Here is a 17,781-nt window from a genome sequence, read left to right as displayed (position 1 = left end):
AAATGGGCAATTTATGGAGGGGTAACTTCAAAGAACCACAATTTCCACTAAAGAATTTCTGACTCTGCAAAACAAAGGGAGATTTTAAAAAATGCATGAGTTTAACATTCGCCCTCTAAGAAACCAGCAAGTTGTATCAGACTGGACAAACGCAGAATTTACAGCACTCAAGTGGTCTCTCTACAAAATATTTATTGGTCACAGCCACAACATTGAATTCTCCACATAGGTAGTATTTTGTGACAAAGCATAATTTGACTTTATGTATTTACACTCACTGGCAGATACCACCAAGGAGTCCAACTCCCTAGAGCAGCTCACGACCACAGAGACCAGTTTGTGAAAGGCTCACCAGGTTCCTGCCCCTGACCCAAAACCAAGGTGAAGTCTCTTAAAGTGCTAAAATAGCCAAGAGGCATTGGAAAAAAATACCCTGCTGCTTCCAAATGTGTCACTGAATTGCTCCTGCACCCTCCAAAGCACAAAGGGACTGGGGCACAAATCCAGGACCTGAGAGCTTCAATAAAGGAATAAAAAAATCTTTCAAGACTGACTTGGAGAATTACACCTGAAATCTCCCCCAGCCCAGGCAGATGTGCTCAGCCACCACACTGCTCACTTAGAGGTGGGCTCTTGAGTCTCATTTCCCCCTTGTTTTGAAGAAAGCTCCTTAATTCATCCCAAAGAACATGGGGAGGATTTACATGTCAGATTTGGAGGGGGAATGCTGTTTGCTGCTTGGCCACTCTGTCAGACCTGGGAAGGCTGTTTTTCATCAGATCTGTTTCTCATTAGCTAGCAGCCCTAAAGAACACAGGAATTGCAGCCCTGGGACTCCTAGAGAAGCATGTAGAAGCTGAAAGCTAAAAGCTTATTCACCTTTCCTGTCCAACTGTCTGAAACACACAATCCTCATGTTCCCTGACAACACTTGGCACATTCCCCTCTTTTAAAGCCAGATGGAAAGCACTCCATGCTACATCAACAGAGATGTCTCTGCCTCCGTGGGTGGCAATGGGCCCTGGGAAGGTGCTCAGCTGCCACCCTGAATGGAGAACTACTGCATGAGCCTGAACATCCCTCTTCACTCCAGAAAGCCACTGATGTGCTTGTGTATGCATCCTCCTAAACCACTCCTCTGGTTCCCTTTTCCTCCAACATTCCATGCCACAACACACCATGTTTTACAACACTGCAAGCAGAAGAGAGCTGAACAACAACCTCTAGACAAGCGCTCAAAACCACATTAACAGAGAGCTTTTATAGAATAAAAGACTTGCAAATGCTTCCCTGTCAAAAGTAACAAGGAATATGGCCAGAGGCTATCTGTTCACTTCCTCAGGCAAAAGACTTGAAAAACCTCAAAGATAATTTACTACTGGACGCTGAAGTTTGATGGTTAAAACACAATACAAACCCCAAATATTTGTATTTTACAAAGCACTGCAAATACCAACGAAGGTAAAATAGCACCAAACAGCCTGAAATGCAACACTGCTGAGTTAAAGTGACTGAGGCCCGAGAAAACCACCTCCCTTTGCACAGGCCAGTTTTATTTATAGGCAACGGTGGGACAGCACAGGAGAGGGGTGGCATGGACCTCTCATCTCCATCTCCAGCAGCAGGCCTGTGTGGCAGAGGGAAAGCATCCATCACCCTGCTGGAGGATGGCCAACTCACACGGCAGAGCTGTGGTTAGAAATGCCCCGTGTGGCAGCAGCAGCAGCAGAGCCACAACCACAGCACAGACAGGGTGACAGTGTGAGCCTGCCCCTGTGGGGCAGATCTCCTGCACTGCCACAGCCAAGTGCTGCAACCTGAACCCACCCAGAAGCACGGAAATGCTCAGTGCCTGTCCCCAGCTCTTAGCACAGCACCTTTCCCTGGGCAAGGGCTGCGAGGGGACAAAAAGGCAAGAAACAGCAAAACAGAAGCAGCTGTTCTACAAGGCATTTACTTTTCCAGGGAGTCACAATGTGAATCGCATACAGCTGAGATGACTTTGCTGTAACAGGGGAACATCAGGAAACTGACCTAAGGAAAACGCTCCAGCATGGTTTGCCAGCATGGAGTGGCCCTGGAGAGCAGAGAGAACACGCCTGTTACTGCCTTGTCACCTTGCCAGCTTTTCATATTTATGAGCAGGGAAGCACATGTGGCTGGGCAAGGGAAAGAACAGACTTCCCAAGCGTGGTTGGAAAGGCAAGAATACAGTGAACACTATATTTTTGCCAAGCCTGTCCCAGCTTGCTGGTGAATGTGTTCCATTGAAGCAGCATTTCAGGAAAAAAAAACTGGAACTGGGCTTGAAGACCAGCCAGCTTTTCAGTGCTACAAGCCCCTGAGGCAGGAGAGCATGTCCCTCCCCATCACTTTGCAGGGGCATTCCTTGGAGCAGGGCCACAGCAAAGCAGAGTCAGCACAGTCATGCCTAAGATTTTTTAAATTCATTTCTGAAGACACCATCTGACAAAGGATGCATGGCTCTTTTGCAGCTATCACCAAAAACCTGCAGACCAGTGCCAAACTGTGTGATGGACTACCTACATCAGTTTACCAACAAAGGGATACCAGTCTAAGCCTGCTGTGGGATGAATTTCATGGAGCTTATTTACAAACCAGGGGTGGTAAACTGCATCGGTGAAAGTAAACAGCCTAGACACCTCACATTACTGGCCCACATCATATTCTTTTATATCTAAAAGTAAAAAAATATGGCCCATTCCCACTGCCCACCCACCCCATGATATTTACAAGTAGGATCAGCCAGATGGTACATAAGGAAGATACACAGGCAGACTGTGCTTTCAGTCTCAGTGTGGTTTCTCCATCTTCTGCTGACAGACTCCTTTATTGCTCGGGACATTGGCTGGACCTCAGCAGTGCTGTCTGCACCTCCAGGATGTTGACACAGCAAACAGCAGTGAGGCTTTGGCAATCTCTGACAGTGGATGAAACCTGTGCAGTTGCACACTAAATTGCCAAAAAAAAAGGATGAGAAGATGTATGAGGTACGTTCACAGCTACCCACACTTCTGGTGCATGTTCCACTGCAAGAGAATCCAGCATCTGCCGTTGAAAACTGTCAGTGTTCACATTTGGCACAGAAGTATTTGCATCTGTGGACTGCAGTGAAACCAGAGATCCCAGACGTTAAAAACATGCACTTATGGAAAGGAACTGCACGCTCCACATTGGAACATCAATAGCCTTGTGCATTTACAGCAGGAAAACACATAATTACAGCTTTAAAAAATGCCACAAACATTTTGTAGATAAAACAGACTTCAGGGCTCTAAGAAATGACACTGTGTCAGTTCCATCTTAGGCTAAAGCCTGCTGGGCCTGGAAGGTAAGAACTTGTAGCACACTGCATCTGGAGTGTGCCAGGAGGCCAAGAGGAGCAGTCTCCCAACGGAATGCTGTAGATAAAGGTAAGACATGGAAAATAGGCAGGAACAGGAACACAGTCTAGGAGATGGAGGCAATTCCAGAACTATGCTTGCAGCGACGTGCTGCTGTCAGCAGTATGGAGCCATCCACAGCGGCCGCAGCGCACCAATTAATCGTCGATAGTTGGCAACCAGAAGGCCTAGAGAGGAGCAAAGAAAACATCTTTTGATAGCAGAACACAAATCTCTCCTACAGCATCCTGTAGGAGCTGCCACCTTCTGCAAGCACACATGAGAGGCACTGAGCCTTCTCTCTCAGATTCATCTCTGAAAGGGTCAGCACCTCATGGAGCTCACAGGAACTTAAAGCCCATTTCCTTACCATATTGGAACATGCACTAGCGAAAGTCATGAATTTTGGATTGAACTGCAGACAGGTTATAGGACCTGTGTGTTTTCCATCTAGGACAGCCACCTTCATCCCACTTTCTCCATTCCAAACATGGATCTTCCCATCCTCTGAACCTGAAGGTAGGAATGGAGAACAAGATATGCAAGATGCACTGGAGATGTCAGCAGAGGAAAGAAAGAACTTTTTTTTTTATGTCAGAACTTTAGGAACAGGCAGGTCTCAACTTCATAATACAACCTTTAGAGTTCTCCAAGTGCCACAAGGGCAGGTACAAAACATCAGAGTGTTGAAACACTCTTCAGGCAAAGATGTTAACTACTGTCACCCAGTAATAAAGGAGACCTGACACCTCCAGCTGTAGAGGAGAGACCCTGGCCAACCTGCACCAATGTGCAGAGGCCAAGTGCTGGGGAAAGAGTCATTGTTCACACAAGTTCTCAGTTCAGACACAGGTAAATGTCCCACTCAGTGGGCACAGAATCAAGCCTAAGCTTTCACCATGGAAGGGAACCAGATTTCAATGCACTAAGCCAAATATCAGAAGCTCCCATGGAGATATCGACTCTCCACATTACTATAATGGAACAAGCTTTTCATTTTAAAATTACATTTTTCAAACTCTGAGGCTGAGAACTTAGAAAATTTTAATTCAGTTCTGCTTTAGACTCATTTAAAATAGGATTCCTAATAAAAATGCAAAGCATTTTCTTCTCCTTCTGTATTTATGTCTGTAGCCTTTCAGGAAAAAATTAAGAAGCACAAGTTGCAACTTAACCATATGTAAAAACTGAACAGGAATAAGTGGTTTGGAACTTCTACTACTGCTTTAATTTGGAAGAGCACAACAGGAAGGTAAATATGTGCAATAAAGTGCTCTCCAGAGACAAACTAAACAAAAACCCCACCCGTCTTCTCCGCAATCAGGAAGTTCTCAGCCAGAACAAAAGAAAGGGAGTTTTGCCAAGACCATCACTCATACAGGAAAAATGGAGATCTGGATATCAAATTACCACTAGGTTAAACATATTTGATATATCAGCCACAGAAATAAGATAAAGTTCTAGGATGGGGCAGCACCATACAGACTCATCTGACTTGTGTCCAAAGGTCCTGCTGTGCAGCAGGTGACTGAAGTGCTCATTGTGGGGTGCCCAAGGTGCAGCACCAGCCTGTACAGGAGTTTCAGGCTGATTTTTGCCACTTGCTTCCCTCAGGAGTCCATCTTGCAGAGGGCCAGGGGAATCATACACTGGGAGCCACCAGACTGATGCCTACAGCTTCTATCAAGGGTTAAGAATTTGTTCCACAGACATGGGGGTTTACAAGAGCCACGTGAACAAACTGCAGCAGCCCCAGCATGTCACCAGTGAGAACAGCCCTGTACAAATGTACCAAGCTACAAGACCAGTCTCCCAAGCACAAATATGTGCTTTGGTCATCAGGGGATGGCCACAACACAGCCACAATATGCTGTGAGGCAGCACATGAGGGCATCCTAGCCACAGGGAGAGGATCACTAACAAACTGTATGACCAGTTTTCCCACGCTACAACAGTTCCCTGGTTTCTTATCTATTTTGGAACAGCATTTATATATAGGAAAAGAAGAAAAGACTTCTTGCAGGCTTTTTTATATTTCAGTCTAGACAACACTGAGCAATCTAACAAAACAGAACACTGTCAGTGCAAAGAAAGCTTACAGCTGCATTGTATTATTTAAATACATTCTGTTTCCCAACAGACACAGCTTTAGCCCTACATAACACGGCTAATTTCAGAGCACTGAAATTCTTGCCAAGAATTATCTTACCTATCATGATGAACTGAGAGTCTGGTGTGAATGATGCCTCCAGCGTGACAGCCTTACTATTGTTATAACCCTATGGCACAAAACAGGAGAATATGTAGTAGAGAGTGTGTCCAGAGCAATCTCACAACCCAAGGGCACCTGCTCCCCAAACTAACAGCAGGTTTTGCAGCAGGTACCAGAGGCAGCAGGCTCACCCCAAACGTGTGCAAGACAGCTCCTTTGAAGGCATCGATGAGGCGGATGAAGCCGCCGTTGGTGGAGATGAGGATGAGTTTGCCATCGTTGCTGAACTTCAGGCCTGTCCACTCACACGTTCGGTCATACTGCATCTTAAACGTGGCAAACGGCCCCTGCAGAGAGAAAATGGGAAACATGGAGGCTGTTTGTTCATATTGCTGTTAACAAGAATCTGCTTTTAACCTTAGCGCAGGCAAACAGCTCAGATTTTTTAAAAGAAAATCCTTAGCCCGAAGATACCAAAAGACAGTGTTAAGTCAAACGTGACTCTCCATGTATAAGTTTCAATATATGAATCCAGTTTCCAAAACAAAAAATGAGAGCAATAGACTGTTTCAATCCAACAGTTTCATACTCTACCACAATCAACAGCACAAATTAAATTAAGGTAGGAACAGGTTATTGAATAAGGCTGCTATTGAAGTTACAGAAAGAATTTGAGCCAGTGTAATCATCATCTGAGTTTTGAGAACCATGGACCTAACTATGTTCAGTGTTTATTCAGTTCAACTGACCACACCAGTACAGTTTCCTTTGAAATTTCCATCCTTTCTGACAGTCCTGGCTCAATCTTTGCCAGTGTTCTTCCAGAATAAGCAGCAAGGAAAGAAAGGCCAAAACCATACAACAAAGAGCATGAACTGCAGTTTGGAGCAGGTTCAAGAGCTAGCACTTGAACATGGGTTAAGTGTACCTCAGGATTTGTGTCTCTGTCCATTAAATGTGTGCATAATGAGAACTCTCTGGATGCCAAGGAGGCACCCAGACAGTAACTCAGGTACCCAAATCCAGCTTCTGAGCACTGAGCTTAGATTACTTCTTGCAAGATCAAAGCTGTAAAAAGGGAAATCAGGGTACCTCACCTTGTCAAAAGAACGGAGATCATAAAGCTTCACCATTTCAGAATTGACTCCAGCAGCAAAAATCAACCCTTCTGGGTCAAAAGAACACACTGGCTTCCCTTGGAGATGCATTAAACCCTAGAAATAGAAATAGCCAGAATTATTTTCCAAGACTGATGCTTATGTTTCTACCACCCCCCTTTGAGTCCACTGGGAGCAGGACAGCACACTAGGGGTGGAACAAATTAATTTCAATTGTAAATACTGAGGTTTTACAAGGGTTCAGAACTCAGCTTTCTCAACTTTAGGCCATCATGTAGGGCTTCCAATTTGCTTCAGTGACAAAGTTTACACCAAAACAAATCAAAAACCCATTCAAGGTGTCAGGCACTCCGAAAGTCCCCAGAGAAGGGAGGCTCATATGGGTGTGTTAATAACCACACCAGGCAGCACCACAAAACACTGCTGCTGGGATCAACAGCAATGCTCCAGCACTTATGGCTGCACAAGGGGGAAAAAAAGTATTTTGAAAGCAAGGGAATATCACTGCTGAGCTTTACATGCCTGTTTAATGAAACCTCATACCTGCTGGAAGCCAACAGACCTTACATATGTTACAGATACATATTATAATACTGGCCCTTTGCAAATATGAAAATGAATACTCTATGTGTTATGTTGGACAGTTATGCTGTATTCATCTCTTTTAAGCAGTGTGGTAAACACACTTTTTAAGCTATAGCATAATATTAAAATAGAAACTATGTGATGTAAGATACTTTTTGTAACTAGCTCAAGGAATGGAAAAGATAATCAAGAAATTCTTCACATTGTCCTATCTGGATAGAGATAACAGCAACAGACACCAAGATTCCAAGAGAAGAATTATTGCTTCCTTATCAGGAAATCTCAGACTTCGAGGAACCAAGAAGATTGATTTACAATAAGGGGGAGGGAAGTCAAAATTAAGCAGAAACACCCTGGTTTGAAAGGAATGTTTGAATCATGTATGAGATATATGAATATGCAATAGGCTATTGCTTTTAAGGAGTAATCCTTTGTTAGCAAGGTGTGCTTTGTGGTAGAGTGCCAGGCACATGGACATCCATAATTCTTTGCTTTTTATCGTCTCTTATAGTCCTAATTTTTATTACTATTTTCATTACTATTAAACTTCTAAAATTTTAACAAAAGTGAATGGTGTTTTTCACACATATTAAAATTGATAGGTTACTACCAGTGCTTATTTTTAATGTTACCTTTTCTTTAAGTCACATCATAGAAAACACTTGAGGAAATTTGTTAAAAGCCAACAAAATATGTAATCTTCTGTATCCTGACTACCAGTCTGTGCATGTTAGTCAAACATTTTCATGAACTGCATGCACATAAACAAGAACCCATCTTTGATTAAATCCATAACACATTTAACAAGTTTCTGCATTTCTATTTCTTTCTGCATTCCTCTTTAGGTAAATCTGGAGATTTTACTGCTTCTCTTCTTTCCCTGTGGTCTCTGAAGGTGAGGCAGAGAGCCCAGCCAGTGCTCAGGGCCCTGGTGAGTGGGCCAGCTCTGGTTTCCTGGGAATATTTCCAGGCAGTATGGCTGCCATCTCACGGACCAACTGAAAACTACAAGTAACACTTCCTCCACCTGTTTCACAAACTTGGCTGGATGCAGCTTCCAGTTATAAGTCCCAGTTTTACTATTCTTACAAGTTCAAGCATTAGCATAAGTTACAGAATGGCTACTGCACTTACAACCCCGTCTCATGTGCAGCAACTTGGAGATGGAGACTCATCCCAAGGGAAACATACATGCTGGAGTTAAAGGCATACTCCCAAAAAAAAAGCAGAATTAAGAAAGAATTAAGAAAAGGCTTGGTTTGAACAATGACAAAATATTTGGTAAGAAATGTAACTTTTTTCTTTCTCTTTCATAACAGTTCCATCATCTGGAACAAGCAAGGAGCCCTCTCTCATAAGCAAAACAGTCCCAGAGAGATGGGGAAATATGAGAGCACAACACTGTGTACCCAGATACCAGGACAAAACAACTCAGCACCATTAAAGGTAGAGATTCTACTTCCAAACTTTCATTCCTGCCACTGCTGCCAGTTCTTGTATTTTTCTCAGCTCTTACAAGCCTCCTTCCACTAAGAAGAGTAAAGCATTTCACAAAAATAAGTAAACAAAAACAGTTTTGCTATCTTGCTATCGAGTCAAACCTGCTCACAAACAGTTCTGATCAACAACAGAGGTGATGCAAGGAGGTGGCAGACCATATGGCTGCTGTGTTACTTTAGATCACCAGTTTCTTCATCAAATTTAATTGCATCAAGGCACCAATTTTAGACACACAAACACTCAGATAAGATGAATTCTCAACACAGGAGGGATGCCAACCCTGAGAGAACACCCTCTGCATAAGGTAGCAGCCTGATGAACAAGCTGATGACACCCAGCCCTTCTCCTGTTTCATCAGCTGTGGGTGTTATTTCTTGCCCTCCCCAGTGCCTCTCCAGCAGAGACACAGGTGAGAGCAAGTGCTGTTACACAATGTGACACACACACACACTCTGCAGAGATTCCTGACCCGGGCTCCTTCAGGAACGTGTCAACACTAAATCAGCAGCACACACTTCTGGCAGTATTTTTAGTTTGTTACAAACACACATCCCTTTTTTATTCTTTCAACTGAAAATTCAACACATTGTGCACATGAATTTTATAACCTACCTGGCAATTTGGAGAGCGGAGATCCCAGAGACGAATAGTTTTATCCAGAGATCCAGAAATAAAAGTATCATCCACTGGAGACATTGAAAGAGCAACCACCCTGCAATACAGAAACCCACATGCATCAGAGACAAACCAAAGAAGTGAATGCAGCAACACCCACCCCAACAGTTGTGGAAAAACCTGTAACTGAACTAAGCAAAAGCAGCATGAAGCAAGGGTAATGAACTCAAGCCCACCAGCATTCTCATTTCAGTTTCTCCTGGCCTGTTCCCAAGCCACAGCTCACCTTTTTGTGTGCCCCGGGAAATAGCGAATGTATTTGTTGTCATGCAGGGAGAGGTATCGGATTGTGTCTGAAACATAAACAAACCATAAGCTTTATTATGTATACCACCAGCCCTAGGTTATCTGAAAGAGATCACATAGCAACTTGCTCCCAAGAGCAATAGTAATCTCACCACAGTGCATTTAATTTCAAGTCATTTAATTTCAAGTAAGACTTCGAAAGAGAATCAAGTTGAAACAGAAATAAACCAACTCAGTTCTTAAGCAGAACTGAAAATTAGGCAACAGGAAAAGATACTTCTCACAGTCTGAAGTCATGTTACATTTTAAAAATAACTGTCATGTGATTTATGCAAGGTAATTTCAAAGGTGCTAAAATTTAAGTAGCAGCAGGTTTTATTCCATTGCTCTCACAAAATTGAGAGTATCACATTTACAGAGTTGATACCACTTTGTATTGCTTTGCAGCATGAATATTGCTCTCTTTCTTACATTCACCTTCAGCAAACAAATTTCCAACTAAGCAGTACACACAGAAAATGTACAAATTCTGGCACTCAGCTAAAGATAAAACCGTAACTTTGAAGCCAGGGTAAGATCATTAAAAATTAGCAAATCCCTCTTGTGTTTAATCTGACAATCAACAACTTCACACTTTCTCTGCACTAAGAAGAGGACAGACTAGTCTAAAGCTTAGTGCACTTCAAGCACCCTTAAACATAAATTGAACAGATGACAGCAGTAGAGCAACATTTCTCAAGTGCCAATTTTATCCTGAGTATAGGTGAACATAGCAAGAGTAGCTCACAATTCTGGAACGTGCTGTTGAGACTTCCTCCCCAAAATTAAAAAAAATCCTTCTAAGAGGAAACAATTATTAAAAGACAGAAGCCACTTTTTCATCTTTATGTGCAGACTGTGTACTGCTGGAACAACCAGTCCTGCTGAGGGTCAAGGACATTTTACTTTTGACTCAGAAGAACATGTGCCAAGAGGATGCAACATGAACTGGGTGTTCAGACAGTCAGAGGGGCTACTGTGTTCAGAATGTTTTGAAAGGCTCATTCAGCAAAAGTTTCTGTCTGTGAAAAAACTGTCAAGTTCTCATTGTTGCCTGAGATTGCTCATCAAGCTGAGACCAGAGGTCTAAACCACCTTCCAGTATTTGAGAAGCAAACTGAAGCTGCCTGAACGAGCTGGAAATGTGGTACTGGTGACAGTTCTGAAAAGCTCTAAGTGACCTGAGGTGATTATCCAAAATAGAAATCCCTAACACCAGTGTCACATCCCACACTGGATAGAACCAACATGCTCCAAAGCTGCTATTAGGGCTCATCTCCAGTTTCCTGCAAGTGTCATTACCTGATCTGAAGAATCCATGCAGAATTCCATGCTCCTGTGCTAAAAGGAAGCAGAGGGCAGTCGTGCTCCCTGTGGTGTCACTGCTGGCAGGGCGCTGTCCCAGGCAAGGCAGTGGCCTGTACAGTTATCTCCTGTACCGGGTGGTATCATAGACCCTCAAACTGTACAAACTACTACCTCAGCCTGGAATCAGGCAACACGAGTTCAGTCCAGAGGTCTTGAGGAAATCTTCACAAGTAGATTGGTAGCAACAAAACATTCAACAGAAAGGAGCTCGCAAGCAAGCACCAGCATTCCTATAGAATATTCCTGAGGTAATTTTCCCTCCCAATACCTGCAAAACAGGTTAATACAATGCACCTTGCCCATGACCACATGCATTAGGGACTACAGAGTTCCTGGACTCCTACAGAACACACTGATGGTTTTATTAAGGTTACAATTTGTAACAGCAACAAACATTCTCACATTGCCTCTTTTTCTTTTCTTCTAATTAAGTGTTCACCATAATGCTACCCTGCAGCAGGAAGATTTGAGTCTTAAGGCTTACCATTGCTTGGAAACAAAAACTCAGTATTCAAAATGGTATTAAAATGCTTCATTAGATTGTTAATTACTACTTATTGTAAATTTAATAACAGCCAAATTAAAAATGTGACATATAGTAATAACATAATTAAAAAAATAAGTAGGTTCTGAAACAGACTAAAAAGGCATGTGCTTCCTGTGACACTTTTAAACCTTTTACACCATTAAATCCAATTCTGGTGGAGACTTCCTTGTTCCTCCAGTTTCAGGCCCAGCTTGCTCTAGTTTAACCCAACCTCCTAACTCTTAACTTCCACCTTCTCTAAATTCACAGCCTTTGCATTTCCTTTAGTAGCCCAGCACACATCACAAGGCACCAGCATCTCTACTGTTAAGTTTCATCTGTGCAAAGGAAAAACCAAACCAAAACCTCTACTACAGAAATTATGAGTCTACAAGTAGAGTGTTAAAATCCATTTGTGAAGTGCTGTGCTAAGAGATGTGGTCACTGCAAAATTCTCAGACATTGACTGTGATGAACAAAAGCAGGACTGAGCTCTGTGAGCTCCTCCAGGCTGGGCTGTGATGTGCTGAGCTGCCTGAAGCTCTGCCCTCCTTCCTCTGCAGCTGAGCTGTGTGCACCAGGCAGAGCTGTGGCACTGGGCCCAGCTGCTGCTTGCACCTCACTCAGGTAGGAAATGAAGGGGCAGAGGCCGATGACAGCTCTGACACCAACATCAAGCAAAGAGCCCAGTGAAGAAGCTGAGTTTTATCTCCCTGACAATGTTTAACCCCTCTGTTACTGCAGCAGTGAATGAACATGTAAGGAAGCTCAAGGGACTAGCCCCAAGCTGTGCATGAGTGTTGGACATTAATTCCGTCCTCTGCCTCTGACAGAGTTCTCATCACTGAAGAGCTGTTACAACTTTTTCCCAAATCTTTAGCTCTAATTATCCAGACATGCAGTGTAAGGAGATCATTATGCTCCACTCCAGTGCATCACTTACCATCTATTTTGTTGGAGCTGTACACAACAGTGTTGGCAGCATGTGTGTATCTGATGAGGTCCACTCCATACTTCTTACTGTACAGGGTCCTCTTTGGCCTGTCAGGAGGAAGCAGAAATAATTGCACTCTCTGCAACAAAAATCTCAAAACAAAACTCTCATCAACAAGGCCTGCTCCCACTGAGGCATTACATGATTGTTTCAAGAAGTCAGATGTTTTCATATAAAGAAAGAAAAACTTTTGTATTTTATTTTCAAACAAGGATCTTGTTGTTTCTCCAAAACCATCCCTAGGCTTGAGGAGCTCTCTGTAACACCTGCTAAATGCATGTGTCTCCTCCAAAAGTCCTTTCCCTATGACATCTACTGCCAAAAGAGAAGGGGGAGCGACCATAACGAGCACAGCAAGCAGCACTGCCTTGCTGTGCCCTTGCCCATTCAAATCTCCCATTCATCTGCTGCTTATTTTAGCTGAGTATAATTTGTCTTTGTTCTCTGGTAGTTCAAACCCTAGAACAGGGTGTCTCGTTCATGGGGTACTAACCCCAACACATCTATGCATCAGTCATCTCTAACAGACAGAGGAACACAGGGACTTCTCCAAACCACTGCAGAATTAGACTTGCATCCAATCTTAGGGAAAGAAATTTAACATTTTGCAACTGAATGAAAAATACTAGTGAGAGCAAACACAACCTACAGAACTGGGTTTCTGGGGGTCTGGTAAGCAGGTAAATTAGCACTAGAAATTCAAATTGCAGAGCAAGCTTGGAAGCAGCTGCCTCATAAGGGTATCTCAGAGCAGTGGTGCCTGCCTGAGCAGGGCAAGGTCTCCAGCAGCCTCCTTCCCCTTTCATCCCCAGCTGAGGGAGCACGAAGGTTCCAGAGCTGGGCAGTGGAGCAGTGAGGGCACTGATCAACACCAGAAATGCCATTCTTCTGGGAGCTATTTTTGTTCCAGACTCATAACTCTGGTTATTACACAGGCCCACAAAATATTTTACCCACACAAGCAAAGACAAACAGCATGGGAACAGAAGCAAACAGCAGGAGCACTCAAAACTAAAACTGCTGCCAAGAGAAAAGTTTATCAGACTACACCTCAGACAAGGTATTTATATTGCACTGGACTTTTTCCTTCTTCATAAGCCTCAACCTGACACACCCAAACAAAAGCACAAGTTGGAGACTTTTCATATCAAAACAAAAACAAGATAGTCATTCTTGAATAGCAATTCTCAAACACCAGAAGCCAGAGGGCTCTGACTTCAAACAAACTTGCTGGGGACAAGTTCCCATGAAGGGAAAGCCAATCCAGCAAGGGCAGTGAAAAGCCACACACCACCTGTACCACAGAGCAAATCTCAACTGATTCTTCCCCAGTAACTCCAGCACTTTTTAAAATCATTCTTCAGATCCAAACATGCCACACATTGAGAAAGAACACCTAATTTAAATTTGGACACACTATAACATTATGTGTGATATACTTCCCCACACTGACCAATCTGGTGGGAATAAAACCCAACAACAAACCAAGAAAAAAATCCTAATCTCAAAATATATTATATGTATGAGATTCTCCCATGTCTAGTTTGGCTTTTCCTTTACCATTACAAGTTTAAACGTCAAAAGATCTATTTAGAATGAATTATCATATAGACAATAAAGATCAACAGACAGACAAAAGTACATTTACCAAAAAGAAGGCAAAAGAGTTCTGTATTCTATGAAAGGTGAAGTTTTCTGAAGTTTTCCTGTAAACTGATACAAACAGAAGTGTGCCACTGCACACAAGACCTGTTGCCAGTCAACTATTTTAAACACAAACAAGAAAACTAAGTACTTTTAAACAACAAATCACAATCACTAAAACAATTCCAAAGTCAAGGTCAATCTATGCAGCCCACCTACAAAAAAAGCAATGTTGATAAAGAAAAATACAAGATCTCGGGCAAATCTGCTACAAAGATGAAACAAAACACAGGCAAGGACTGCAGAACCATTCATGCCTTGGTTTGAATCACTGCTGCTGTGGGTAAAATCACCACAACCACGAATGTGGGTGTGCCCAGCAAACACCAAAAGCAGGAGTCCCGATCTGCCACTTTACTTGCTTCAGTAACACACAATTGACAGACACCAAAACACAAGCTAAACCTTTCTGGAGCACCTTTCTACCACTGCAGGGTCACCAACGAGCAGCCAGGCTGGTCCCAGCCTCAGGACTGCTGTACATCCAACACACAACAGCTCTCACAATCCTTCCTCAAGCCCAGACTCCAGACTCCAGCCTGCTGGGGAGGTGATGCAGGATGGGTTACAAATTCAGTGACAATAGAAATGGAATCTCAGGACCAAAGTCATTGGATGCTCCTGTCAGTTCTCAGCCCAGAGCAATACAGGATAAGGAGATAATCTTGTCCTGTCAGCCCTTGGCTACACAGCACTGTCCCAAGTGTCCTGACACTGTCACAAGTGAAGAATGTGCCCAACCCCACAGGATGGGGCTGGGCACATTCTCCCAGAGCTGAACAACTCATTCTGGTGTGGCAAAACAAAGCAAACCAGGTGAAGATATTCCTGAAGTACAAACAGCTGCATTTTAATTCTACCAGCAGAACTGCTCATGGACAGAGGACACACATCAGATTTTCCCACTTTTACACAGGGAAAGGCATTTATTTTCAGGCCATTTGATGAAGCAGGGTGTCCTACACTGAACCCCAGCAAGCAGGACATTTCATTTCCTCCTGGCCATTATATCTAAGCAGGTGAGAGTTCCAGGCTCTTGAAATTATGATTTATAAGGAAAAACAAACAAACTATAAGCCTAAAACTGCCCCAATAATGATCACTCAGAGACCTGAAATATCATCCTCACATGGATTTCAAGTGACAAAGTAATTCAAAGTAAAACCTTCCAGGTTAGAGAATAAGTGTGCCCTGCATCCTTAGCCACCCCTAAAAATCACAGCTACACTTTTAAGCCAGCTGATAGTGCATGAGAAGCTTTCAAATAATTTTAAAATTTTATAACCACCAGAGAACTGCATCCTGACACAGAAGTTACCTTGAAACCACTCTCACTGCCATGCAGCACTGCAGTAGAAGACCACTGATCCACATTTAACTTAATTAAAGCAAATCCTCTGACTATAAAGCACATCAGGATTAGATGGAGATGGGAATGAAAGGGCCAAATGGCTCCCAACCCATCACACCGTTCTTGACATGTTTGAAAGGGGAAGAGCAATCAATACCATCTGCATTAACATCACTCAGCCCTGCTACTACTGTCTATAATTAAGATCTGGGATACAATCCATGGCACAACCCATATGTATAGAGTTACCTGTTCTTACAGAAATCAAAATTCAATACTTTTATGTCAGAGCTCATTCTAGCAGATGGGGAACACCAACAATTTTACTGAGTAAAGCAATCAAACTACAGAGAAGTCTAAAATAATATATAATAGGTGTGCCACCAAATAAAGAGAAGATGTAGGAGGAAATCTTTCCTCCCTGCAAGTATGATGTCTTGGCCTGCTTGGAAAAGCAGGAGTGTTGGGAATACCTAGCTTACTAGAAAATATATATATTTTATGTATATATATACACAACAGAAACATACAACACTGACATATCTCTCTCTTGACACCCCCAAGCCATTTCTTTTTCATTCCTGCACTACCCTGACCCTTCTATTGCCTGCCCTATAACACACACACTTCTCCTTTCACGTTCCGTGTGGATGTGATGCTTCCCAGCCCTGACTTTACAAAAAAACCAAGAACAACCAACAACCTCAGAACTACATCTCTACACCAATAAACACATGTAAAACTTAAAACCTGCAGGAATTTAAAGCAGACAAATGCACATTTGTACAGAGTGTGAGAAAGAGAAAGTACAGAGAAAGATTTTAATGGCATAATGACACCGTTTGGCTCAAATTGTTCCAACTCTCACTGACTACAAACACCCTTCCTTGGTGTAGGTTTCCATCTGCTGAACAGGAGCACCAGATCTCAAGTGCTCTGCAGATTTCTGAGGGTTTATCCCAAAATCAAGATGAGCAGCATGTGATCAATGGTAAAAGACAGATAAACCCGGACAGTTAAATGAGAAACAGAAACACACCCTCAACTCATTGCCCTTAGGTAACAGAAATCAATCAACACCCTGATCGATTACACCCAAACAGACAATGTTCAAAGACACAGGGAATTCACACGGTGCTTTACAGATAAGGACACAACTACAGAAAATGATTCAAAGCACTGAGGACCACGTTTGCCTGCAGCGATCCAAGACACCACTTAGGAACTGGGTTTTACGGAAAACACCACCAGGTTTCTCTTGTTTTAGTTTAGTCAATTATCTGCACCTTTTGGTTTAAAGCATTTAGCAAAGAAGTTACACTCAAACGAGGCATTAAAAGGGCACATCTGCACATTGCTCACAACAACCACTGCTCCACTAATTAGCGAGACGTGAGCCCAGAGAAGCCCGAGAAGCCAGTTCTATACCTGCAGCAACCCTGCAAATGTGACCAGACTGAACCCTTTAGGCTTGGGAACTGCTTAGCTCTCACAGAAGTGAACTTTCGCTTACACTGAGGAAAATATCACCACTGTCTCCAGCCTAACGATAACAAGTACACGCGTAGAGCAGCATGCCCACGCTGCTGCCATCCCTGCCGCTGGGACTCTACCCAGAAGCCTACGCTGAAAAACAATTAGAGAGAAGCTCAAGCTGAAGCTCACGGGCCAGATGTGCGGGGGCACAGCTTATCCCCAGAGGCCACCGTGGGCAGTCGCCAGGGCCCCTCACACCCCGTGCCCCAGACACTGCCCCAGCCCCCGAAGGCCGCGGCCGCAGCCCCGCCACTCACTTGCCCTCCTGGCAGTCATAGAGAACGATGGAGTCATCGTCGCTGCTGGAAATGACGGTCTCGCCGTTAGGGCTGAAGTCGAAGCAGTTGATCTTGTCCGAGTTCTCGCGGAAGACCTTGGCCACGCGGAAGCTCCGCAGCACGTTGTCCGTCAGCTTCATCCCGCCCGCCGGGCCGCACCGAGCGAGGGCGGCGGCGCTGAGGGCAGCCGGGCGGGGCTGCGGGCGGCGGCGGGAACGGCCGGGCCGGGCGGGGCGGGGCGCTCA

General features: G+C 43.7%; 1 protein-coding gene across 1 annotated transcript; it reads right to left on the bottom strand.

The window, feature by feature from the left end:
* Window positions 1-174: 174 nt before the first annotated feature.
* On the bottom strand, window positions 175-17,733 carry WDR82 (WD repeat domain 82). Its single transcript, XM_058032072.1, has 9 exons — window positions 17,516-17,733; window positions 12,617-12,714; window positions 9,721-9,787; window positions 9,432-9,531; window positions 6,714-6,830; window positions 5,808-5,963; window positions 5,614-5,683; window positions 3,775-3,917; window positions 175-3,592 (listed from the first exon to the last, which is right to left on the bottom strand). Exons 1-9 carry the CDS (start codon window positions 17,674-17,676, stop codon window positions 3,563-3,565), a joined length of 942 nt encoding a protein of 313 aa, XP_057888055.1. The 5' UTR covers window positions 17,677-17,733; the 3' UTR covers window positions 175-3,562.
* Between the last annotated feature and the right edge of the window lie 48 nt (window positions 17,734-17,781).

The sequence above is a fragment of the Melospiza georgiana genome, chromosome 11, assembly GCF_028018845.1.
Source record: "Melospiza georgiana isolate bMelGeo1 chromosome 11, bMelGeo1.pri, whole genome shotgun sequence".
Taxonomy (NCBI): Eukaryota; Metazoa; Chordata; class Aves; order Passeriformes; family Passerellidae; genus Melospiza; species Melospiza georgiana.
This window is presented reverse-complemented; position numbering and strand designations above follow the sequence as displayed.

What these genes read in the sequence shown, in the direction of transcription:
- WDR82 (XM_058032072.1), bottom strand. Translation starts at nt 17,676, where the DNA reads ATGAAGCTGACGGACAACGTGCTGCGGAGCTTCCGCGTGGCCAAGGTC. An exon ending in CAGCTCCAACAAAATAGATG is followed by an intron (nt 9,788 to 12,616) that starts GTAAGTGATGCA and finishes TTTATGTTTCAG; the next exon opens with ACACAATCCGATACCTCTCC. An exon ending in TCCGCTCTCCAAATTGCCAG is followed by an intron (nt 6,831 to 9,431) that starts GTAGGTTATAAA and finishes TTCTATTTCTAG; the next exon opens with GGTTTAATGCATCTCCAAGG.